Source organism: Aethalodelphis obliquidens, unplaced genomic scaffold, assembly GCF_003676395.1.
Source record: "Aethalodelphis obliquidens isolate GAN/ISIS:26980383/991018 unplaced genomic scaffold, ASM367639v1 scaffold50, whole genome shotgun sequence".
Lineage (NCBI taxonomy): Eukaryota > Metazoa > Chordata > Mammalia > Artiodactyla > Delphinidae > Aethalodelphis > Aethalodelphis obliquidens.
This window is the reverse complement of record NW_020837994.1, coordinates 3364366-3391459: the sequence shown is the minus strand read 5'-3', so window position 1 is coordinate 3391459 and position 27094 is coordinate 3364366. Positions and strand designations below refer to the sequence as shown.

At 38.9% G+C, this 27094-nt stretch overlaps 1 protein-coding gene across 1 annotated transcript; it reads left to right on the top strand.

Moving 5' to 3' along the window:
• Positions 1 to 54: 54 nt before the first annotated feature.
• Positions 55 to 26541, top strand: THAP12 (THAP domain containing 12). The gene is made up of 5 exons (XM_027083438.1): positions 55 to 449; positions 13617 to 13737; positions 17374 to 17481; positions 21819 to 21855; positions 23364 to 26541. Exons 1-5 carry the CDS (start codon positions 361 to 363, stop codon positions 25295 to 25297), a joined length of 2289 nt encoding a protein of 762 aa, XP_026939239.1. The 5' UTR covers positions 55 to 360; the 3' UTR covers positions 25298 to 26541.
• The last annotated feature ends 553 nt before the right edge of the window (positions 26542 to 27094 follow it).

The following is a 27094-nucleotide window of genomic DNA, read 5'->3' as shown; positions in this document are numbered from 1 at the left end:
GCGGAAAGGAGGGGACGGGGAGGAAGGCTGAGGGAAGAGAGGGCACCCACGGGCGCCAGGGTGCATTGTGGGAAGGAGGCGGCAGCGTCCCGGGCGGGCGGGAGGTGCACCAGCGGCGGCGGCGGCGGTAAATCCTCCCGGCCGCTCACAGCACTGTCGAGCCGCATCCCCAGCCCGGCCTCGGACCGCGGCGCCCCTCCTGCCCCTCGCGGCTTCTCTCCCGCCCGCCCCTCCCCCCGGCGCGCCGGCCCTAACGAGCCGGCCGGCCGGCCTGGCTCCCCTCCCCGGCCCCGACGGGCGGGCGGGCTGCCCTGAGGAGGCGGGGAGGGGAGGGCTGGGCCGGCCGGCGGGCAGACAACGATGCCGAACTTCTGCGCGGCCCCCAACTGCACGCGGAAGAGCACGCAGTCGGACCTGGCCTTTTTCAGGTTCCCGCGGGATCCAGCCAGGTGAGCGGTGGGCGCGGAGCTGGCAGCCCGGGCCCTCCTCCGCGATGCGCGCTGCCAACCGCCGACCCCGGGCAGGCTCCGGGGCTAAGAGGGGCTGGGGGGGCACAGTTGTCGACCCCAGGCCGGCTCCGAGGTGGGGAGCGGGCCTCTAGCCGTGGGCGGGGTGGCGCTCTAGGGCCTTGGAGCACGTGCCCCCGCGGGGGCTCGGCGCGTAGGGCTCCACCCGAAATTAGAGGCAACTGGGGCGGCGAGGGCGGGGTAAGGTGGGTTCTCGCCCTGATGAGCTCGTGTGACCTCGGACAAGTCTCTGTCCTCCCTGGGCTTTAGTTTCCCCAGCTGTCAAAAGAGGGACTTGGATTCTATGGTTGTGGTCACCGGGGCCCTTCTACCCCCGGGACAGTGTTTCTTTTTGGAGTCCGGCCACCTTTGATCTCAAGTCAGGTCACAACTACTCCCTCCTTCGGACTTGTTCATGGTTCACATTCTGGCTCTGACCGTTACTCATTATCTCACTTGGTTAATGTGGGGATAACGGGGGGTGGGGCGGGGGCGGGGTACGCAAGAGGGCATGGGAGTTGGTATTGAAACCTCTTCTCTGAGGTAACCCACACGCTCTGACTTGTATTTAGAGAGTGGTAGAGTAGGGACTGTGTTTGAAAGGCTGAGGATTTTTTCCTTGGCATCCCTTGTTGATTCATTCATTTCAGATCAACACCTACTGTGTGCTAGGGCACTAACATTAGAGGTACTGGAAATTCACAGTGAACGAGGTAGCGGTGCTGCCTGCAGAAAGCTTACAGTCCATTAAGGAGGCAGATATGTAAGCAAGCGATTATAATATAGCATGCTGTTTATTAGTTCTACAAATATCTATCGAAGGCCTACTAGGTACTAGGCATTATTCTGAGCACTGGGAGGGTACAGATAAATAAATCGAAGTCCCTGCTGTCATGGAGTTTACGTTCTAGTGGGGTGAAATAAGTAAATATACCTTGTGTCAGACGGTGATAAATACTATGGAGAAAAAGCAAGTGTTTGATGGGAGATAGGGTAGGGGAATAGGAGTAGCAGGGGAGGCACGATTGCTATTTTAAATCGGATTATCAGAGAAGGCTTCACTAAGAGGGTGTATTTGAGCAAAGACCAGAAGTAGGTTAGGGGGTCAGCCATGGAGGTATCTAGGGGAAGAGCATTTCAGTCTCTGGAAACAGTAAATGCATAGGCAGGGCATGCTTGTTAGAGGTCAACCAGAAGTCTGGTTGGACTGCTAAAGCTGGTTTAAGGAAGGAGGGAGAGGAAAAGATGAGACCAGAAAAATGTGTGTGTGTATGTGGTAGGGGCAAATTGTGTAGGCCATTGTAGGCGGTGGAAAGCACTATGGCATTTATACTGAGTGAAATAGGAAGTCGTGGAAGGGTTTAGAGGGGAGAGACGTATACTTTAAACAGGATCACTGGGTACTTGTTAAATACATTGTAGGGTGGCAGAGGTGGGAGCAGAAAGGGCAGTTAAAGGCAATTGCGATAATCCAGGTTAATAGAGGAGGAGGTGGTAAGTAGTTGCATTTGAGATATATTTTGGAAGGTGAAACCAACAGGATTTGTTAATGGTGTAGATGTAGGTTGTAAGAGAAAAACTGAAGTCAAGAATGACTCTAAGATTTTTAATCTGAGCCTTTATTGAGCTATGGAAGACAGGGAGGAGCAGGTTTGGTGGAGGAATATTAAAAGTTTGGTTTAGGACATGTGAAGTTTGAGAGGCCTGATAGACATTCAAGAATAGATGTCTTCATACTATATACATCAGTGAACTCAAAATGGTTCATATTTAGATCAATGATCTAAATATTTAAGAGCTAAAACCATAAAAAGATATACAAGTCAGGAATTTAGAGACTTCCAGACTGGAGATTGTAAATATGGGTGTTCTCAATTTATAGAGGGTATTTAAAACCGTGGAACCAGGTAAATAAAGCAGAGTAGGTATGAGGATTGAGCCCTGGGGTGTTCCTAGTGTTTAAAATTCCGGGAGATGAGGAGGAACTAGCTCAAGAGAGTGAGGAAAAGCTGTTGGGTTCTGTGGGAGCAGAGAAGAGGAGCATCTTAATCTGCCTGAGCCTCACTCCATTCAGCATTATCTTCCTTTGAGACAAATTGGGAGTATATTTCACTTGCGTAATGAGGACACCACTAGTCAATTCTGGACCACAGGTTGTTCATGTTCATAGGTAGTGGATACTCTTTTCATTATACTTCTTAGTCAGGGAGTATGTCCTTTAGGGGCCTACAGTCTCAGATTTGGAAGGAGTTTTTAGATCTAGTGCAGTATCCTTTGAAGTGTCAGAATTCCCTCAAGAATAGTGGCTTTTAAACCTTTTTTGGGTCTCTGTCCCCTTTGGGAATCTAATGTAAGGACCGTTGAGAGAAGACATCGACACAATTTCATGTCAAATTTTTTATGGACCCTTTAGGGATCCTGCGCATTTCTGACAGGTGAGCCTTTGCTAAAACACCCCCAGTACCAGTTTCTCTGCTTTGTGAGGGGATACTTGAGGATTCTGGACAGCATTGGCTATTGTTTCTTCCTTTTATTGAGTGGAAATGTGCCTCCCTATAATTTATGTTTGGGAGGTCCTAGTTTTGTTCTTAGGGTGACAATGAACAAAGCTGTTTCCTGTTTTATTTTATTTTTAAATTTTATTATTTTATTTAATTTATTTTTGGCCTTGCCGTGCGGCATGCGGGATCTTAGTTCCCCAACTAGGGATCAAACCCGTGCCCCCTAGAGTGGAAGTGTGGAGTTTTAACCACTGGACCGCCAAGGAGGTCCCTGGTGCCCTTTTTATGTAAGAGCCCCTTGAGTATTTCAAGACCAAATTATGAACTTTTGTTAATTTTTTTAAGAAAACATCTTTATTGGGCTTCCCTGGTGGCACAGTGGTTAAGAATACGCCTGCCAATGCAGGGGACACGGGTTCGAGCCCTGGTCAGGGAAGATCCCACATGCCGCGGAGCAACTAATCCCGTGCGCCACAACTACTGAGCCTGTGCTATAGATCCCGTGAGCCACAACTACTGAAGCCCACGCCTAGAGCCTGTGCTCCGCAACAAGAGAAGCCACCACAATGAGAAGCCCGTGCACCGCAACGAAGAGTAGCCCCCACTCTGCAACTAGAGAAAGCCCGTGCCCAGCAATGAAGACCCAATGCAGCCTAAAATAAATAAATAAAATAAGTAAATTTATTTAAAAAAAATCTTTATTGAGATATTCACATACCGTACAATTCACCCACTTAAAGTGTGCAATTCAGTGGCTTTTGGTATGTTACATTATTAATTTTTAAATTTTTTGATAAAAATATACTGTTGTCCTTGGTATCTGCAGGGGACTAATTCCAGGACCCCCACCACCACCGCGGATACCAAAATCCATGGATGCTCAAGTCCCTTATATAAAATGGCAGTAGTGGGCTTCCCTGGTGGCGCAGTGGTTGAGAGTCCGACTGCCGATGCAGGGGACACGGGTTCGTGCCCCGGTCCGGGAAGATCCCACGTGCCGTGGAGTGGCTGGGCCCATGAGCCATGGCCGCTGAGCCTGCACGTCCAGAGCCAGTGCCCTGCGGCGGGAGAGGCCACAACAGTGAGAGGCCCGCGTACCACAAAAAAAAAAAAAAAAAATGGCAGTAGTATAACATAAAATTTGCCATTTTTTTAAAACTATTTTTGAGTGTATAATTCAGTGGCATTAGTTACATTCACTGTGTTCTGCAATCATCACCACTCTCTATTTCCACAGCTTTTTCATTACCCTGAGCAAAAACTCTAACCATTAAGCAATAACTCCTCATATCCCAGTCAACTTTTCAGTCTCCATGAATTTGTCTGTTTTAGGTACTTTCTACTCATACTGTGAGTGGAATCATACAATAATAGTCCTTTTGTGTCTGGCTTATTTTACTTAACAGTGTATTAAAGGTCTTAACTTTTTCTGAACCAAAGGTCAATACTATAGGATTTCAAATTCTACTGAATTTGACAGTTTTTTTCCACTGTGCCCAGAGTTAATTATAATAAAGGAGTACATAGTTTCCAGAGTTTATTGAATTAATAACAGTATTCTTAGGGTTAGTGATTATAACTAGTTTTTTTTTTCTGTAAATGGGTTGTAGGGAGGATTGATAAAAGCTGACATTGCCACCCTACCTATTATTCAAAAGTTAACTCACATTGTTAACTAACAATAAAGATAAGTATATTTAATGCTATTAAATAGTACATTTCCCATTCATATTTATAAATGCCTTGCACACTTTTAGAAACATCTATTTAGAGGTAACTTAAAATTCAAGAGTGTAGGGCTTCCCTGGTGGCGCAGTGGTTGGGAGTCCGCCTGCCGATGCAGGGGACACGGGTTCGTGCCCCGGTCCGAGAGGATCCCACATGCCGCGGAGCGGCTGGGCCCGTGAGCCATGGCCGCCGAGCCTGCGCATCCGGAGCCTGTGCTCCACAACGGGAGAGGTCACAACAGTGAGAGGCCCGCGTACCGCAAAAAAAAAAAAAAAATTCAAGAGTGTAATCAATAAACGGCACTATGTGGAATTTCATACTCTAATATCTCATTGGTTTAGAAAAAGTGGCATTAATGTACTTTTTAAAAAATATAAAATAATAGAATCAACTCACCTTAGGGCAGTGGCAGGGAGATAGATTACCTAAAGTTAAAGTTTAAAAAGAAAAACGCCTGAATCATGATTGCCCCAGGATGGCTTGACTAATGCCCAAGCTTGGCAGGAACCTGGGGGCAGGTTACAGTGGAACTCATCCCCAGACCAGGTAAAGGTAGAGCTAATGAATTGCTCTTATTATTAGAGAGAGTTGGGCAGTTAAAGGGCTCTCCTTCCTCCTCAGGCAGTTAGTACTGACTCATCCCTGAGCTAGTGAGGTCTTCCAAGTTTCTTTGGTAATTTAATCAAAGTTAATTGAGAGTTGATGTGCTCTAAGATGTAAAATGTAAAACGGTGGTTTCCCAGGCACTTGTGAGGGTCTCCAAGACCCTTTCAAGGAGTCTACAAGGTAAAAACTACTTCATAATAACACTGATATTATTTGCTTTTTTCATGCTCATTCTCTCAGGAGTGCACAGTGGAGTTTTTTAGGGGCTAAGTAACATTGTGAAATCACTGCTCAGATAAATTACATTTTGTGTTCTATAAAATTTTCTAACTGTGATTATTCAGATGCAGGTGTTTGGTAGATATTTTCTTGGAAATGAACAAAAATAAGCCTGCCACTTCAAGGAAAGCAACTGACAGCCAAGCATTCAAGGAAAAATTAGAATTTTGGAAAATTTATATTCATCACTTTGAGCTTGACAGCTCTCTAATATTTAGACTTTTCTGATGCGATCAGTGGTGATATTGATAAATGTGACTTTTAATATATTGTATAGTGAAATGTGTTACCATTCCGATGGTCTGCCTAACTCAAACTGATAAATTCATGATTTTACAAAGACATGCATGGATAAAAGTTCTATTCAAAGTGCAAGTTAGACTAATGGATTTTAATGAAACAGTGTGAAAAGGCTCATTGGTCTGGTTTCAGATTCCACATTGCAGCTAATCTTTAAGAAACCACCACTTGTGGACTTCCAGTGTCCTATCAAAGAATATCCACAACTAAATGGGAAACAGAGGAATATTGTAATAACCTTTGAAACTACATGGCATTGAGGAGTCATTGTCTTTGGTTGAAGTCAACCAGAATAACGTTTGGCAACAGATTAAATACAAAAGCAGATGTGAGAATCTAGGTATCTTCTGTTAAGTTAGACATTAAAGAGATTTGCAAAGATGGTGAACAGTGCCATTCTTTTCACTAAATGTTTTTTGTTTTGGAAAAATAGTTATTTTATTAAAATGTTTTCTATGTTAACATGTAATGGGATTGCTATTTTTAATGAATTAATAAATATTTTTTAAAATTCTAAGTTTTAGTTTCTATAATTGTGAACATTGTTAGGTAAAATGCACATAAACAAAAGTTCTTTAGATAGTTAATAATTTAAGAGGTAAAGGGGTCCTGAGATTACGAAGTTTGAGAATCACTTCTGTAAGGTACAGTCTTAAAGTACTTTCATATGCTCTCATTTAATCCTCCAAACAATGCTGTGAGTTGTAATAATAACAATAATACTTAGAGAATACTTTATTCTGTGTGCCAGGTACTATTCTATGTGTTTTATGTACACTATTTCAATTAACCCTTGCAATAAGTTTTGAGATAGTTTGAAACAGGAGGGAAGGGGGCAGGGCACAACCTTTAAAAGAATGACATAGCCATAGGACATGACAAAAACTGGTTAGAACCAACTAGATCCAAGATGGCGGAAGATTCAACTTCCAGTAGACCTTGAGCCTCATTATATGCTCATTGTAATATATTAGCTAAATGACACACCCACCAGCGCCATGACAGTTCTGAGGCCAACCATAAAAGGCCCAAAAGTGGGAGGTGGCCTAATTTCTGGAAATCCCCGCCCCGTCCCCGCCCCCCCCACATAGTTGGAATAATCCTCCCACTTATTAGCCTATGAAATTACCCAGCCCATAAAAACTAACGATGCCATATTTTGAGGTTCTGTTGCCTTCTGAGATGGCCCACACTCTGTCTATGGAGTGTGTTTCCCAAGGCCTCTCGCCTTCTGAGATGGCCCACACTGTAGAGTGTGTTTCTCTCTAAATAAATCCCATTCTTTTTAAAAATTTATTTAGTTATTTATTTTTGGCTGCATTGGGTCTTTTGTTGTTGCACACAGGCTTTTCTCTAGTTGCGGCGAGCAGGGGCTACTCTTTGTTGCAGTGCGTGGGCTTCTCATTGCAGTGGCTTCTCTTGTTGTGGAGCACAGGCTCTAGGCACCCGGGCTTCAGTAGTTGTGGCTTGCAGGGCTGTAAAGCACAGGCTCAGTAGTTGTGTTGCACGGGCTTAGTTGCTCCGCAGCTTGTGGGATCTTCCTGGACCAGGGCTCGAACCCGTGTCCCCTGCATTGGCAGGCGGGTTCTTAACCACTGCACCACCGTGGAAGTCCAGTAAATCTACTTCTTACCTATCACATCATCTTCACATTCTTTTGCGAGGAGGCAAGAACCTTAAATTCACTGGGAACACTTTCAGATGAGCAAAGCAGACACAGAGAGGTTAGCTAACTTATTCAAGTTCCTACAGGAATATCTAAAACCCCAAATGTAGGATAAAGTATGTAATATTATCCAAACTTACTTGACCGTGAAACCTTCTTTTTTTTTTTTTTTATTGGAACAGTTCTTTGACTAGTGTTCCTTGGAATATGGTTTGGAAATTCTGCATAAGTTGAAGACCATTGAAGGAAAATATTACAAACAAAACTTAAAAAGGAGTGGTCAATGATGGTTGAATAGTACTGAAAGAGTGAAAGTGAGGATAGAAAGTGACCATTGGATTTGGCAGGATGAAATTCATAACTTTTAGCTGTCCTGGGTAGCCATGATGAAATCTTGCACCGTCCCACTCTGTCCTGCCCAGAATGTGAATCATCCCTTCGTCCAGCACATCCACACTGTATACACTACCCACCCGTTAGTATTGGAAAAACATAGTATATATAGGGTTTGGTACTATACGTGGTTTCAGGCGTCCCCTGAGGGTCTTGGAATATATCCCCACGGATAAGGGGGAGACTACTGTACAGAGAGGTAGAGGAGTTTTACCTATCTGGGTGTGTGTGTGGGGGTACATACTCTTCAAATCTGAAAAGTTTTCCTCAATAAGTGACGTTTGAGCTAAGATCTGACGGCTGATGTTTGCAAAGGCTTTGGAAAGGAAGTGAAAAGCAATGAAGAGGATTCTAGGTTGAATAAACAGCATGGGGAACAGCTCTAGGATAAAAGGGATCACAGTGCATTCATGAAACTGAAGTAAGGCATGTGAGGGGGCAGAGTGCAAGGGTGGATGGCGATATGAAGAGGGAAAGGTCGACAAGATCTAGATTGTACAGAATCTTATGAGACGTGAGGTTCTTTATCCTAAGGGTAACGGGAAGTCACTAAAGGATCTTAAGCAGGGAAAGATATTCTCAAATTGGCTTTTTAAAAGCATTTTACACTTGGAGAAGGGGTGAGAGAAAGGGAAGACTAGTTTGGAAGTAGATGGATTTGGGGAGTCATTACACTCTGCCAAGGGAAAAAAAAAAGTCTACAGAATCTGGAGTACAGGGCACAGAACAGCGACAAGGAGAGCTAGGACAGGGAAGACATTGGTTAAAAAAAATAATTGAGAGATAACTGTAAGTGTGTGTATACATCTTAACACATACACAAATACATGTATGAAAAAAACCCCCAAGATGTAGCCACAAGTCTCATAACTACTACTAAAACAAAACAAAACAAAACAAATACATGTATGCATGTAAAAAAGGCTTGTGGTTATATGTAATTTTTATAACTTATTGATGTAAAACATATATATACAGAAGATCACAAATCATAAGTGTATGGCTTGTTAGATTTTCAGAGTAACATGTCCATGAAACTTTTACCCAGATTTAAAAAAAATGGAATGTTACTAACATCCCAAACTTCCTCTCCCCTGTGGCCCTACTCTCCCCCATAATAGACGCTGTTTGACTTCACACACATTAGATTAGTTGGTTATTGAGGAGAAGGGGAAGAGTGATGGGGAGCTGTTTTATTGGTATATGACATACATAGGAAAAAGTGCAAAAATGGTAGTCTAGAACTTGATGAATTTTTACAAAATGAATATACCCAGGTTACATTCGAGATATAGAACATTACGAGCACCTCAGAAGCCTCCTTTGTGCCCACTCCTAGTCATTACCTCTCCCCAAATGTATCCACTGTTCTCACTATCATTACCGTTTTGGGGGTCTCCAAGCCACCCCCGTATCCAGAGATTTACCAGGACTCATGGAACTCAGTGTTTAATTGTACTCACAGCTAAGATTTATTACAGCAATGTAATAAGAACACACATCTGGATCATGAGCGGAAAAAGACACAGGTAGAGTATGGAAGGATCCATGTGTAGGCTTCCTTATGCTCTCTCCCTCCCTTGAGGGGTCACTCAGATCCCACTTTCCCCACCAATGAAAATGCAACATGTGTGCCATGTTTCTGCCCAGAGAAGCCCGTTAGAGACCCAGTGCCCAAAGTTTTTATTGAGGTGTGGTCATTTAGACACACTCTGCTTAGCATATGCTAAAATTCCAGACTCCCAGAAGGAAGGCAGGTGCTCATTAAAGGTCATACTGTTTGCACAGTCTAGGCGCCATAAGTCACCTTATCAGTTAGAAGAAGTTTTATGTCAGTGTAGGAAACTGTTTACCAGCCAAGTTCCCAGACATCAGCCAAAAGACCAGCCTTAAAAACAAGCCTTTCTGAGGATAGCAGTCTCAGGCCTGCTGTGTTAACTCTTTTTCTGCACAATCACCATAGATGAGTTTTGCCTACTCTTGAACTTAATATGAAAGGAATCACATAGTATGTACTCCTGGCTTATTGTGCTCAACATTATGTTTGTGAGATCTAGCTAGTTCATTCATTCCCATTGCCATAGTAGTCTATATATAATAGTATACCACAGTTTATCCTTTCCACCCTTGATGGGCCAAGTTGTTTCACCTTCTCATCAACATTTGGTATTATTTCTTTTATATCATAGTCATTTATATGAGTATGTAGTAATATTTACAGTTTTAATTAGTATTTTCCTCATGACTAATGAGATTGAGCTTTTGAAAAAATTGTTTATTATTTTTTTAAAATTTATTTATTTATATCTTATTTTTGGCTGTGTTGGGTCTTCATTGCTGCATGAGCACTTTCTTTAGTTGCGGTGAGCAGGGGCTTCTCATTGTGGTGGCTTCTCTTGTTGCGGAGCATGGGCTCTAGGCACACGGGCTTCAGTAGTTGTGGCACGTGGGTTCAGTAGTTGTGGCTCGCACGCTCTAGAGCGCAGGCTCAGTAGTTGTGGCGCATGGGCTTAGTTGCTTCGCAGCATGTGGGATCTTCCCTGACCAGTGCTTGAATCCGTGTCTCCTGCATTGGCAGGTGGATTCTTAACCACCGCTCCACCAGGGAAGTCCTATTATTATTATTTTTTTTTACTGAGCATTTTTTTCATGTGTATTGGCCAGCTTTTTATTGTTAATTGCCTGTTCAAGTCTCTTGCCCATTTTTATATTGGGTTGTCTGATTTATTTGTAGGAGTTCTTCATATATATTTTGGATATGAATTCGTTGTTGGATTTGTGTATTGCAGATACCTTCTTCCATTTTGTGGGTTGCCGTTTCACTCTTAAGTGACTTCTTTTAATTAAGAAAAGTTATTAACTCTAAAGTAGCCTGATGTATTCATCTTTTCCTCTAGAGTTTATGTTTTCTGCTGCCTTTTTAAGAGATCTTTGTGCCAAGGTGATGAAGATGGTCTACTGTGTTATCTTTTGGGAACTTTGTTTTACCTTTTATATTTAGATCTACAATTCACTTGGAATTTATTTTTTTGTATATGGTGTAACAATACAGGTCAAGATTCATTTTTTTTATATGGATATCCCATTCAGCACTATTGAAAAAATTTGACTTCACTGCTGTGCAGTGTTACCTTTGTCTTAAGCATCCACAGCTCTTGATTTTGTTCCATTGTTTTATCCTTGTGCCAATACCAACCACACTGTCTTAATAACCTTTATAATAAGTCTTACTGTCTGGTAGTATAAGTCTTTCAACTTTTTTTCCCCAAGATTGTCTTGACTATGCTTGGTCCTTTGAATTTCTGTGTAAAGTTTTAGAATGATCTTTGTCATTTCTCTCTGTCTCTCTCTCTCTGACTCTCACACACACGCACACACACACACACACACACACACACAGAGACATGCCCAAAAGAACTTGTTGTGATTGTATTAAATCAGTAAATCATTTGGAGGAGAATTGATATCTTTTTTTTTTTTTTCTTGCTGCTTTGGGTCTTCATTGCTGCACACGGGCTTTCTGTAGTTGCGTCAAGTGGGGGCTACTCTTCGTTGTGGTGCGTGGGCTTCTCATTGGGTGGCTTCTCTTGTGAAGCATGGGCTCTAGGCCTGCGGGCTTCAGTAGTTGCAGCACGAGGGCTCAGTAGTTGCGGCACATGGGCTCTAGAGCGCAGGCTCAGTAGTTGTGGTGCACGGGCTTAGTTGCTCCGCAGCATGTGGGATCTTCCTGGACCAGGGATCGAACCCATGTCCCCTGCAGTGGCAGGTGGATTCTTAACCACTGCGCCACGAGGGAAGTTCAGTATCTTTAGGATTCAGTGTACCAATCCATGAACTTGTATATCCCTCCATTTATTTAAGCTATTTAAAGAATTTTTTTCTGTTAGAGGTCTTACACATCTTTCACTAGGTTTATTTCTAGGTATTTGATATGGAACATGTAGGTGTAGTTAATTGGCCTCTCTGCTCAACCTTTCTCTTTTTTTAAAATATCTTTATTGGAGTATAATTGCTTTACAATGGTGTGTTAGTTTCTGCTTTATAACAAAGTGATGCTCAACCTTTCTTGATTGAATCTGAGTGTTCTTTTTACCAGAAAGCTACTTCAACTTAGTTCAGAAATAATACAGACAGTAGTGTTCTGTGTAGAAGGTCTTCAGAGACTTAAGTATTAAAAAACAAACTTAACTCTAGCAATATGGCAAATTATTTTATGGTAAGAGTTTTTATACCAAATAATTTAGATGTTGAAACATGAAATATTTATAATCATATTGTACAGCTGTGTAAAACTATGATTAAAATATGGACATCTTAGTCATCATTACTGTGTATAGTATTACTTCTTGGTCAAATGAGATGCTGAACAATTTAGGTGTGGTTTTATTTTAGGTTAGGTAATCGACATTTCACCATGGTTTTACATATTGAGAGTGGAGCAAATTAAGTGTCAGAGTGTTGTGTGTGTTTAGGGGTAAATTTGTAATGTTAAGACATAAGAAAATATACTATGATGTAATTATAAAATAAATATGTTTTCAAGTTTGTGACACTATATATTCATGGTGGACTTTTATTCTTAGAAGCTTGAAGAATGAAGGAAAGATCTAGTTGTAACCTTTAACAAATTACTTAACATTTCTGTGCCTTCGTTTCTTCATCTGCACAAGGGGGATAATAATAATAGTACTCCCTTTGTTTTTGTTTCTTTTTTTTTAATCAACTTATATTCAATTTTGTTTTCCTGAAATTTCTACCAGTAGAGCTTATTTTTGCCTTTTTAGGTACATAGAACATTTCTATCCCCTTTGGAAATAATTTAGAATAGTGTCTGGCTCTTAATAAGTGCTTAATAAGCATTGTGATGATGATGATGATGATGAAGAAAAAGAAGAAGAAGCATGATGATGAAGAAAAAGAAGAAGAAGCATGATGATGAAAAAGAAGAAGAAGCATGATGATGAAGAAGAAGATGATGATGATGTTTTTTTGCAGATATTTAAGCACCAAGAGGACGTGGACTTTGTCTCATTCACTATCTTTAACATTGTCTGTGTACTAGATTGTGTAGACACAATCCATGCATTCATGGAGCTTGCAATCTAGTTTGTACATCATTGTAGATAATCATGTTTATAATAAAGCAGATGAATACAGCCATCATGCTTCCATAATCAACTAGTTATTTATAGAACATCTACTTACTAATTTTCTACAATGACCGTGTCTTTTCATATGCTTGTTTACGTTGAAATCCTGAGGGGAATGTTAAGCCATTGGCCTCATGGTTGCGCAGTTTTTTGCTTGTATTGCTGATGATTGAGTCCTCTCTGATGCTAGGATGTCCTGGGAGTTGAAAGATTCAGGTTTAGGTTCTAGTTTTGCTGCTGATTTTGTACATGACTCTGAGTGAGTTACTTCTTAACCTTGTCTTTAATTGAACGTACTAAATGATTTCTGAGGTTTCTTCCAGCTCTCGTTTTGTTATTAATCAGCTTCTCCAAATTATGTTATGTTCTTTGGTTATAGGGGAGCAGGAATCCATTGTCCATAATAGATATTTACCTTAAAATTGAATGCTGAAATTTAAGTGTTGAGCTCATATTCCATTATTGTATTTTGGTTTTACTTTTATAGATGCCAGAAGTGGGTGGAGAACTGTAGGAGAGCAGACTTAGAAGATAAAACACCTGATCAACTAAATAAACATTATCGATTGTGTGCCAAACACTTTGAGACTTCTATGATCTGTAGAACTGTAAGTAACCAGAGGGCTTGTTTTTTTTGTTTCGTATCCTCTCACTTACTATTTGGTTGGAATGTAAAGCTTTATATATTAATGTTGGAGAGTATCCTTACAGCCTGCCACTTTTTTTTTTTAAGATGAAGACAAATTTGGAGCTTAATAGTATCTATTTTGTTCTTAAAAACCTGTTTTTATTTTCTAAACCCTTCTGTTTCTGATGCCCCATTCCTACTCACTAGAGGTAGCCACTTTTAAACTTCTTTTGTAGCCTTCAGAAAATTTTAGATGAGTATAAATGTGTATATTTAAAGTAAAGTTGGCATTTTTATTTGGATCAGCTTCTCTAGAGCTTTTTTATGAGTGAAATCTTCATCAAGGAATAGAGCTCTTTGTTTTCAAAGTTTTGTATGTACTGTTAGAACCAACCCTTAATTTTTATTTGCTGGACACAACAGGAAGCAAATCATGCAATTAATGTGAAAAAACGTTTCCATCAGTAATTTGCAATTTCATATCAAAACCTGACTCTCTCAGCCTTGCTACTGTTAACTGTGATTTTTGGCCAAGTCACTTCCCCTCTCTGAGCCCCAATTTCTAATGAAGAAATTAGATCAGATAATTCTTGAGGTCTAAGACTTTTAACCCTCTGTGATTCTGTTATTGCTATGATTCATAAAAGGCACAAATAGGACAGATTTGATTGAAATGAAGCAGACTTGAAACACTTAACTAGTTAGGAAGACAGTTTTGTTAAACAAATAATATATTCTTGTTTAGGTATTAAAACATGTATCATCTCAGTTATTGGGATAGACATAAACTTGATTTGAAGGTACACTATATATTGTTATGCAGCAATTTATTTTGATATTTTTTTCAGATACATTTTGCAGAGGCATCAGAAAACTAAAGAATGATTGGGTTATTTTATTTCTCAAAATTAATTGAAGCAGATACTTGTGAAGTCATTGGGAGGTGAGCCAATTCCGGTTCAACAGTTTAATCACAAATATTTGAGGGATATTTTTGCCTTGCTTTGTTAAGAGGGTAATAATGATCAAAATAAGAGATTTCATATGTTTAAAAGGCAAACTTTATGTTCTTGACATTAAGTAAAAATATCCCAAATTATTTTAAATACACAAGCCGTATGCATTTTTACATTTTTATTTTATTAATAAATATGGTCTCTTAATTAGTTAATTCCAATAAGACTAATGTGAGAAATATAAAATATAGTTCACTCATATTCTTGCTTATAGTTAGAGGATAGAACAGAACTATTTTCGCTTTTTAAATTTCCACATAATTCTTTAATCTTGGATCAATTAATGCAAATGTGAGATATTTTCTTTCTACACATGTAGAAGATATTGCTGTTAAATCTGGATTATCTAATACTTATACCCAGATGTTTTAAGAGTTTTGACTTCATTAGTTTGGCATTTAAGATCTCCTCAGTAAACATTTGTGGCTAGTTCAACGAGAGCCAGATATTATCTTTGATGCTAGAGTAAGATCATTACTTTATGCTCAAACCTTAAATCAGCTTAATAAAGATTAAATCTTGATACTGAATAAAAATTATCATGCACACGAATTGAATATAACCCTTATTGGCATGTGTACTTATAAATAGATGTAAAAAATTGCATGTTTTTTATTCATATATTGTTTTCTGGTCTATAATATCTTTCCTTGGTAGCAAATTAATTTTATTTGAATTTTTAAAGTCTTTACAATGTTTTATCCCTCCTCTCTTTATTTAATTGGTAAAATATCAAGAATTTACTGTGTATGTGGATATCTTTGCTTTTTGAGATGTTTGCTAAGTAGGAAAGATGAGACACTTGGGGTATAGTATAGTTTTTGTTCCCTTCACTGATTGTGTCCCAAATCAATCCCTGAATCAAACTCCGTAGTAGACTCAGGATATTTGGCCCAACACTAGAAGCTGAACATCCTTAAGAAATAGATTTTCTTCTTTGTGTTTTCTATGAGGCTTGGGATTGAACTAGAAAACATTGACTGTAAATAGAAATTCTTCCCAAATGTGTTTAACAACTCTTCAGATGAAACCTAAGATAGTGTGTTCCCTTTAATTATATATTTTTCCATCATATTTTCCTAACCTTTCCTTGGGTGCAAAAACATAGGAATTGTTATTTTTGTTTGGCATATACTTTGAATACGCTTTATTAGTCATCTTTTTTTTTTGTTTTGTTTTGTTTTTTTGCTGTACACGGGCCTCTCACTGTTGTGGCCTCTCCCGTTGTGGAGCACAGGCTCCGGACGCACAGGCTCATCGGCCATGGCTCACGAGCCCAGCCGCTCCGCGGCACGTGGGATCCTCCCGGACCGGGGCACGAACCCGTGTCCCCTGCATCGGCAGGCGGACTCTCAACCACTGCGCCACCAGGGAAGCCCTATTAGTCATCTTTGAGACAATCACTGCTCCTACAAAAGCTTTTTAAACTGAAGTGTATTTTGTTTTTATCAGTGCAAATTTGGGAATAAATTTCAGTGCAAATTTGGGAAGAAATTAAAGGCACTGTTTCTTTGGACTAGCTAGGGAAATGTAGTAGCAGTTATTCATCTGTTACTCTACCTCTTAATAAACTTCTTATCCTTACCTGACCTCCTCTGGTCTGGCTGTGGAAGACTGTCACCATCTAAGTATGCATCTAACTTCTAGCCAGGTTGGATTAGGTTAAGAGGAATTAAGATAGAGAATGGTCATCCTTCAATGATAAGAACATTAGAATTAGAAGGGAATTTAGAAATACCTAGTTCAGTGTTTGCAGAAGTGTGATTATGTATATCACTTGTGGTATATGAGTGATTTCAGGTGGCACATGAACCAATTTTTATTTTAGAAGTTTTGTAATATGTGTTAAAAGTATAACTAGCTCATCAAATCATTATTGTATAGTTTTTATTGCTTAAGATAATGTTAACTAAAAAAGTGAGTGGATTATGAAAAAGTATAGATGGTTGTGTAACTGAAATGGCAAACATTATGATCATTAGTATGTGAATAACTTCATTTTGGGAAATACTGATCTAATTCAGTACCTGAGTTTTATTAAGAAGAGGAAACTGAGTCTAGAAAGGGAAAGAATTTAGTCAGGGTCTGAGAGTGAGTCACTGGTAGGATTTGGACTAGCCCCTAAGTCTCCTGTGTCCTAGTCCAATATTATTTCATGGTGCCTTGATGCTTCTCAGTAATAGTAGCAAAGATGGAGTGAACAGCAGGTAAAGGAGGGAAGAATTATTATAAAACATACAGGCGGATAGATTATTTGAGAAACTTTTGTGCCTGCTCTGTTTTGTGGGCTCATAGAAGAACAGAACAGTAGCTGGGAGATTGAATCAGAAAAATATATGTAAAGTGCAGATACATTTTATTTTTTATGCCTACCATCAATTCAGTTCCTTCATTTATAGTAGAAAGATTGCCAGAAGGGCAAATGCAAAAAGAGTTAGAAATAATAAGTGGATCTGGACTGACATCATCCATTCTACAAGTCTCTACACTTCAGAATTAGAGTTGAAGGAGTACTGGGGAAATCATTAACACTAGAATTTTATTTATGTGTGATACATTCTTAAGGACAGTCTCTGAATTAACACATTTTTCTTTTTCAGAGCCCTTATAGGACAGTTCTTCGAGATAATGCAATACCAACAATATTTGATCTTACCAGCCATTTGAATAATCCACACAGTAGACACAGAAAACGAATAAAAGAATTGGTATGTCAGTGTGCTTCCAGATTTCCTATCCTCTATAATATTATGAAATCAAATATAGATGCATTCATGTAAAAATGGGACCAAGTTACTATCTACTCCAGAGGTAGCATTATGGGAAATTAATGCTATGGTTATTGTTGAAGTAGTGTGGACATAAGATGATTAGTTTGTTTTAGTATTTACGTTGGAAAATCTTCTTCAAATTTAGCCAATTGATACTCGTTGACTTGAGCCAAAGTATGCTGTTAATTACAGGCTCCTAACTCATTCTCTTCCAGGGAAGAAGAAAAAAAAAAACCCACCTCTTCTTTTGTAGTAAAGAAAATGGGGCTGAGGTATATATCCAGAATTAAGCACAAAGGGATAAGTGAAAGTTAAGACATGGGTAGTTTTACTAGAAATAAGGATCCTATCACTATTAAGTACTGACAGGGTTTACAAAAAGCTTTTAAATCTCTGTATGTGGCATCTTTTTGCATGTTTTTACAAACCTTTGATAACCTTGAAACCTGTCTGTTTTTTGTTGACCTCAAATGAACAGAATTAAATTACTCAGACTCCTCAGACCATTGCTTTCTGTCATCATTGCCACCAGGAAGTCCCTTGTTTGTTTATTTTCTTTCCTTCTTCCATTATTACCATTTCCTTTCCTCCCCTCCCTTTTGTATCCATGCTAGTGCACTTAATATGTCATTTCAGTCCACCGACTATGCGCTTTTTTAATATAACTGTCCAATTTTCCTCATTTTCTTCTCTGTTTACCTTTCATATTTAGATCTGTGATCCATTTAAATTTGTATGTGTGGTGTCCAGTAGAGACCTAATTTTATTTTTCTCTTAATAGAGATCAAGTTTTCCCAACATGGTCTGTTAATCCGTCTGGTGTAAGGTGCCACCTCTGTCGTATACCAAGTTTACATATATGCAAGGCTGTTTCTGGGAACTCTGTTATGTTCCACTGGAAGATTTGTTTGTTTACAGCTATACCACACTTTTTAAAATTACCATCACTTTATATTATATCTTATTTTCAAAAAGGATGATTTCTTAATTCTTCTTTTTCAAAATTGTCTTAGCTATTTGTAGACCTTTATTTGTCCATGTGAATTTGAGAATCCTTTTGTCATGTTCTAGAAATTCTGTTGAGATTTTCATTATAAGTACTTTGAATTAATATTTTTACAATGTTAATTAGTCTTATCCATAAACTGAAAAAAAAAAACCCAATAGAATAGCTATCAAGTAGTAGCAATCATTGACAAAACTACTGGTTCTTTGAAAAGACTATTAAAACACTTTCAGGAGTGCAAAAAGTAAAAAATTTGAAAAAAATTCAGGGTTTTTGTTGCAGTTCTTTTTTTTTTTTTGCGGTACTTCGGCCTCTCACTGTTGTGGCCTCTCCCGTTGCGGAGCACAGGCTCTAGATGTGCAGGCTCAGCAGCCATGGCTCACGGGCCTAGCCGCTCGGCGGCATGTGGGATCCTCCTGGACCGGGGCATGAACCCGTGTCCCCTGCATCGGCAGGTGGACCCTCAACCACTGTGCCACCAAGGAAGCCCTGTTGCAGTTCTTTAGAAGAGAACGTGTACATCCTTCCTTAGATTAATTTTTTTTAATTTAATTTAATTTCTATACAGCAGGTTCTTATTAGTTATCTGTTTTATACATAGTAGTGTATATATGTCAATCCCAATCTCCCAATTACCTTAGATTAATTACTTCCTAAATACCTTATGGTTTTTGTTGATATAGATAATGTATTTCTGGTTGAGAGATTGTTTCCACCAATTTTGAAGATCCCTTTTTATTAATTCTAATAGTCTACTGAGTTTTCTATGTAGTTGATTGTATCATCTACAAATAAGGACAAATTTGCCTCTTCTTTCAGTTCTTCCAATTTTAATTTTTTCTGTAGCCTGTCTTATTGTTTAGTCAAGATCACCTCTAGTACTGTATTGAGTAGTCCCAGTAATGTCACTGCTGGTACACTTGCCTTATTCCATTAAGTATGATAGTTTTGTTGGTATTGTTAGATAATTTTTATCAAGTTAAAGAAATTCCCTTCATTTCCTTCTAGTCCTCACATTCACAGTTTTTATCATAACTTGTTGAACTTATCAATACTTCCATTGCATCTGTTGAGTTCTCATTTTTTTTGTTCTTTAATGCTGTGAATAACATTGATGGATTTTCTGTTGTTGAACCATCTTTGCATTCCTATGATGAACCCTAATTGATTGCAGTATATCTCCCTTCATTTTCATACACTGTTTGATTCAGTTGGTCAGTATTTTATCTACGGTTTTGCATTTATAAGTGTTGGCCTATAATTTCTTTTCATGTATTCCTTTTATCCAGTTATGATATCAAGGTTCTGTTAGCCTCATAAAATAATTTAGATAGCTTTTCTTTTTTCCCTCTCCTAATTTTTCCAGAAAAACTTGTATAAGGTAGCTATTGTCTGCTCTTGAAAGTTAGGTTGAACTTTGGTAAAACCATTAGCGCTTTGGGTGGATGAGGGAATATTTTGATTACCATTTCTGTTTGTTTATTAGTAGTTTCTCTTTCTTCTTGTGTTCTATATGTTTCCAAAAGTTTATGAACTTCATCTAGGATTTTAGGACGCTTGCCTTTCTCTGCTCCTAAAATTACTTTAGTAGTCTTTTCGAAGAAACAGTAGTGAGTTTTATCACTGATTGCCTTACTTATGAGCTGTTTTATTGGTTTCTTCTTGATTTGAAGGATTTACTTTTTGGCTCTTTTTTAGCTTCTTGAATGTTTAACTCATTTATGTATATTCAAAGCTATAAATGTCTAAGTATATTTTAGCTATATCCTACAATTTTAGACATGTAGTGCTTTTATTGTTCATCTGTGAGTATTTTGTAATTTCCCCTATTTCTTTAGTATAAGATTATTTTTGTTCTTAGTTTCTAGACATGGGTTTATTTTTTAAAACTTTTTTCCCCCAAATGTTGTTAACTGATGCATAGAGGGTATGTATAGTCTATATGATATTCTTTCTAGTTTTTTTGCATCCATCATTGGTATTGAAATCTGATGCCAGCCTGATTCTTGTTCCTTTTTAGGTGATTGCGTTTTTCTCCTTCACAGCCTTCAGCATTTTTCTTTATATTTGATATTTCAAATTTCACTAAACTGTATCTAGATGGGAGGTTTTTTTCTTATCCAGATGTACATCTTAAAGTTCTGAGAAATCTTCAGTTTTTATTTCTTCATGCATTTCTTCTCCTCTATTTATTTGTTTTTTTCTGGGATTTCTTATAGTTGAATGCTGACACTACACAACAGTCTTCCACCTCAGCTTTTTTCTTAGTCATATGAACCAGGGGTGAAGAGCTCAACGACTTCCCATCCTGTAGCTACCATTTCCCTGCTCTGCCCCTCAAGGAACCTCAGATATCTTACAGCAGGCACACTCTTCCAGATATGCCATCCTTGTAACTCCACAGCCCATAGGATAAGGAGGGAATGTTCCAGATTGGCTAACCTGCTGACATTCTTGTTATCAATATCATGTCCCGTGCTACCCAGCAGGCACCTTGACGTCTCCAGCTGTCACTGGTACTGCTGCTTTCATGCCCCACAATAGTAATGGAATGGGTTATGATCTAAGAATTCTAGTGGGTTAGAGGGAGAGAAAAGGACATAATTGAAAAGTTCTTCCTCAGTCTAACCCTGTATATGTCACTTGGCTCTCTATGCTATATGTATCCATTTCTCTTCCATATTGACACTGTCACTTTCTGCTTCCCAGAGGTTTCTCATAGCTTTTGTATTAGGTTCTGGGATCCAGCAACTCCCTTTTACATGGCAATCCCAGGGGTTAGATTGGGCGGGGGGCATGGTTTATGGCCCCTTGGATTTGACCTCAAATGCCATCATATACTTTCATGCCTTTTATTAATATTAGCCAATACACACTTGTAACCCCAAATTATGATGATATAGGTATAAAAGTAAGTTAAATGATGTATTCTTTACCCTCTAGTATTTTATTATAAACTTGGAGTCATTAACAAATTATTGTTCCAGTTTTCCTGTCATCTGTCTGTTTGAAGAATGTATTCTTTATGAAGAATTCATGCTCTTAAAAGAGCTAAATTTGGGACTTCCCTGTTGGTCCAGTGGTTAAGACCCCGCGCTTCCACTGCAGGGGGCACGGGTTTGATCCCTGGTTAGGGAACTAAGATCCCGCATGCCAAAAAAAAAAAAAAAGAATTAAATTTGACTCATAATATACTTTTTACTTGTGAGTCTGTGATGATAATACTAGAGTTCAGTTTTCTCAAAGATATTTTTTTCTTGTCATTTAGAGTGAAGATGAAATCAGGACACTGAAACAGAAAAAAAGTAAGTGATAGTGTTAATGACTCAACTTCTGAATGCCTTTTTAAAAGGCCTTGACCTGGTAAGGACAAATAAATATGTTTTATGTCCAAAAACCTGCTGTGAGAATGATGTAAGAGTGTGATAGGCATTGTCCTGTGGTCTGAATTGTCTGTGAGATAAAGTCTTAGTTTGTCTTTATTGAGTGCCACTATGGCATACACTTGGCCTTCTCTCTCTCCACTAGGTGCTCCCAGTGTGGTAAGGATGGCAGGCACACAGGCAGAGTGTCCTAGTGTAGGGAAAGAAAGGAGCAGAATCTCTGTCCACCCAATGTGTAGTGCATACTAAGTTCTTGGTAAATATTTAAGGAATAAATGCTGTTGAGACACTTGGGCTTACAGAGAGTAGGAGTCACAATAGCTGTTCTCCAGGTACTGATGCCTGAGCTGTGTCACTAAAGAATGAGGACTGGAAGGTTTTTCCGTTCTTGTCAGTTATTACTATTACTCTTCCTTTCCTATCTCCTCCTCCTCCTCCTATTATTATTAACATAACTTTTTTTATTGAGTGCTTACTGTGTGCCAAGTCATTATTATAAGTGCTTTACTTATATTAATTCATGTAATTCTCATAGTAGCCCTGAGGAAAGTACTATTATTTTCCCCCTTTATAGATGATGAGACATGGACTCAGGCAAAGAAAGGAGGGAAAGATAGTCTGTGCAGTGCCTTGAAACAGGATGCCAGATTTGGGAAACTACACACATTTTGTTTTTGGAGTGTCTAATAACCCGTGATGGTTAAAAAATAAACCTAAAGGGACCACAGGGGTCAGGACTTTCAGGGTTGTGTGTATGACTATGGTCAGGAGCCTTATTAACCTCAGGGCCGCAGTTTTCCCATCCAAATATGAAGAGATTAGGCTAAGATTTCTAATATTCTAATATAGCCCTAAAAATTGCATGAATATGCTTTATATTGTATTGTCTCATCTCCCATATAAAAGCGTAGATTAATGGTTTGATAGAAACAATGTCAGCAGATACCTTGGAGCTAGAGAAGCTTGGATTTGAATTTCACCTCCATCTGTGACCTTGGACAATTATTTATTGTCCTCATTTGTCAAATGGGGTTGATACCACGTGCCTGTACAGGGAGCAGCGTGCTACGTATAAAATGCCAACGCAGTGCCTCAGTACATATTAGTTCTCTTCCCCTTCCTTTTTGTGAGGACGTGGACTATCTTTTATTACTCTGTATATATGATGTGCCTTATTAAGTTTATAAGAAATTGTTCCTCTCATGATAGCATTGACATACAGGGTTAAAATATATCCATTCACAGTGTTTGTCTCCTCCACTAGAGTGTATCTTAACCTGTGTATCCTAGTCTGTGGTCCAGTAGGTACCCAATGAGTGTTGAATGAATGAATTTGTGGGTTTTAAGTATTTAACCAATCAAAAATGTAATTTTTTTGTTTGTATGATTCCTTATGAGCCTGTTTATAAAATTAATTCTTTGTTTTCCAGTTGATGAAACTTCTGAACAGGAACCAAAACATAAGGAAATAAACAACAGCAATGCTCAGAACCCCAGTGCAGAAGAAGGGGGTGAAGAGCAGGATGAAGACATTTTACCTTTAACCCTTGAAGAGAAGGAAAACAAAGAATACTTAAAATCTTTATTTGAAATTTTGATTCTTATGGGAAAACAGAACATACCTCTGGATGGGCATGAAGCTGATGAAATCCCAGAAGGTCTCTTTACTCCTGATAACTTTCAAGCACTGCTGGAGTGCCGGATCAATTCTGGTGAAGAGGTTCTGAGAAAGCGCTTTGAGACAACAGCAGTTAACACATTGTTCTGTTCAAAAACACAGCAGAAACAGATGCTAGAGATCTGTGAGAGCTGCATTCGGGAAGAAACCCTCAGGGAAGTGAGAGACTCTCACTTCTTTTCCATTGTCACTGACGACGTGGTGGACATAGCAGGGGAAGAGCACCTGCCTGTGTTGGTGAGGTTTGTTGACGAAGCTCACAACCTGAGAGAGGAATTTGTGGGCTTCCTGCCTTATGAAGCTGATGCAGAAATTTTGGCTGTGAAATTTCACACTACGATAACTGAGAAGTGGGGATTAAACATGGAGTACTGTCGTGGCCAGGCTTACATTGTGTCCAGTGGATTTTCTTCCAAAATGAAAGTTGTTGCTTCTAGACTTTTAGAGAAATATCCCCAAGCTATCTACACACTCTGCTCTTCCTGTGCCTTAAATATGTGGTTGGCAAAATCAGTGCCTGTTATGGGAGTATCTGTCGCGTTAGGAACAATTGAGGAAGTTTGTTCTTTTTTCCATCGATCACCACAACTGCTTTTAGAACTTGACAATGTAATTTCTGTCCTATTTCAGAACAATGAAGAAAGGGGCAAAGAACTGAAGGAAATTTGCCATTCTCAGTGGACAGGCAGGCATGATGCTTTTGAAATCTTAGTGGACCTCCTACAAGCACTTGTTTTATGTTTAGATGGTATTAATAGTGACACAAATGTTAGATGGAATAACTGTATAGCTGGCCGAGCATTTGTACTCTGTAGTGCAGTAACAGATTTTGATTTCATCGTTACCATTGTTGTTCTTAAAAATGTTCTATCTTTTACAAGAGCCTTTGGGAAAAATCTTCAGGGGCAAACTTCTGATGTCTTCTTTGCAGCCAGTAGTTTGACTGCAGTGCTGCATTCACTAAATGAAGTGATGGAAAATATCGAAGTTTATCATGAATTTTGGTTTGAGGAAGCCACAAATTTGGCAGCCAAACTTGATATTCAGATGAAACTCCCAGGGAAATTTCGCAGAGCTCAGCACAGTAACCTGGAATCTCAGCTAACCTCTGAGAGTTACTATAAAGAAACTCTAAGTGTTCCAACAGTGGAACACATTATTCAGGAACTGAAAGATATATTCTCAGAACAACACCTCAAAGCTCTTAAATGCTTATCTCTCGTACCCTCAGTCATGGGACAGCTTAAATTCAATACATCAGAGGAGCATCATGCTGACATGTACAGAAGTGATTTACCTAATCCTGACACACTCTCTGCTGAGCTGCATTGTTGGAGAATCAAGTGGAAACACAGAGGGAAAGATATAGAACTTCCATCCACTATTTATGAAGCCCTTCATCTGCCAGACATCAAGTTTTTTCCTAATGTTTATGCATTGCTGAAGGTCCTGTGTATTCTTCCTGTGATGAAGGTTGAGAATGAACGCTATGAAAATGGACGAAAGCGTCTCAAAGCATACCTGAGGAACACTTTGACAGACCAAAGGTCAAGTAACTTGGCTTTGCTTAACATAAATTTTGATATAAAACACGATTTGGATTTAATGGTGGATACATATATCAAACTCTATACAAGTAAGTCAGAACTTCCTACAGATAATTCAGAAACCATTGAAAATACCTAAGAGACTTTTAACATAGGCTTTCTCTTATATTTGATATTTGAAAAAATCTGTAAGAAATTTGAAAATATCTTACAGAAAAGTTGTAAGGTGTACGTAGGCCACTTAATCACTGAATATCTTGACCTGTAGGCCTCCCTTTGAGTACATTAGTCATTGATAATCTGCCTGTTTAAATGGCCCGTTTGAAGGCCCATGCTTTGGAGACCTAACTGTTCTTCCAGAAGATAGCATTGAAAGTACCATGTTACACTCTGTGTGATCTCTGCTAATGGCACTTTGAAATTGTATTAGTTAAGTCATTTTAGATATAACATTTGTCACTGTGGATCCAGTTGTCAGGTACTTAGGTATCATTTCTTTGAAGAAATAAATTTTGAGGACGTATGGGAGATAGGAATACATTTTATAAAACATTACAGTGAAGCTCATGACTGACGTTTGAATAGTAGGAGTTTTAAGTATGCTGTTAAAAATCTGTAAGGGACCGTTAAAACGATCAGACTGTAAGAGAAACGTGTGAGCTCAGCAAACAGGGATTTCAGTGTAGATTTTGCCTTTATCAAATGAAGTTGAAGGAACAAGTTATAGTTAAAGTTTGAATGGAAGAGCCTGCCGTTGTTGTTCCACATCTGATTGTTGCTGTTTACATTCCTTTATTGAGCCTACATCTTCATAAGCTTTTTGACAGGTATATGTTGAACACTTCTGTTTCGTGGTCAAGACAGGATCAGAGGCCATGGATACTGACAACTGATTTGTCTGTTTTCTTCTGTCTTTTTCCATGACTGTATCTACTGCCTCATCTTGATTTACAAGCAAAACCTAGAAAACCTACAAAAATAAGTGTTTTGTGGTTTATCTAGGAATAATATAGAAAATATTGCTGTTATTTTTGGTGAAGAAAATCAATTTTGTATAGTTTATTTCAACCTAAATAAAATGTGAATTTTGTTTAAAGTTCAGGTACATTGTTTTTGATGGGGACAAAACAGATTCTTGTGGTAAATTCTCTTTTCAAAAATATTTCTCACCTTCACAATTGAAGATCAGGTCTTTTTTTTTTTCTTTTGGTGTATGGTTTACTACTTGGGGGAATAAAAAAAAGCCATTTTAATTGTGAAATTATTAAATGTAAGATTTATCTAACGTTTTAAGTATTATATGCTGTATGACCCCTGATATAAATTGTTAGTGTTTGCGTAATTGTTGCTGGCTAAAATGTAAATGAATGAATATTGCAAAGATGTCATTGCATTATTTTATGTTGGGATAAGTTAGTGTTATTTGAGTTTCAGAAAACAGGATGGGGGTATATTTGCGGAGTGCTGGGTCTTACTGATAGCAGTGCATTTCCCTGTTGTGGACAAACCTGGCAGATGTGTCAAATCAGGACACATTTCCCATGCAGGCTGTAAAAAAGATAACAGAGTTTATCTTATATCCAGAGCTCTAAGAGGTGCCTCTGTCCTTGACAGAAAGAACTGATGGGTTCATGATGGCAGGATGACCAAAAAAGAGACACAGAGCTGGCCTTTTAATCGCTGCATACAGTTCTTAGGACACTTAATAGTGGTGTGACCTTGGCAGATTATATAATCTGGGTATATTTCCTCAACTATAAAACCACACTTAAGCTTGTGCTATGAGGGTTAAGGTAATTTATTATCAATTATCTATTACTACTTAATTGGTGCCTCAAAACCTAGTGGCTTAGAAAAAAAGTTTACAGTTTTGTGGTTTAGTTGAGTGGTTCTTTTGCTGGTCTCATCTGGACTCTGCATTCAGCTGGTAGATTGG

What these genes read in the sequence shown, in the direction of transcription:
- THAP12 (XM_027083438.1), top strand. Translation starts at nt 361, where the DNA reads ATGCCGAACTTCTGCGCGGCCCCCAACTGCACGCGGAAGAGCACGCAG. An exon ending in TTCCCGCGGGATCCAGCCAG is followed by an intron (nt 450 to 13,616) that starts GTGAGCGGTGGG and finishes TTACTTTTATAG; the next exon opens with ATGCCAGAAGTGGGTGGAGA. An exon ending in GACACTGAAACAGAAAAAAA is followed by an intron (nt 21,856 to 23,363) that starts GTAAGTGATAGT and finishes TTTGTTTTCCAG; the next exon opens with TTGATGAAACTTCTGAACAG.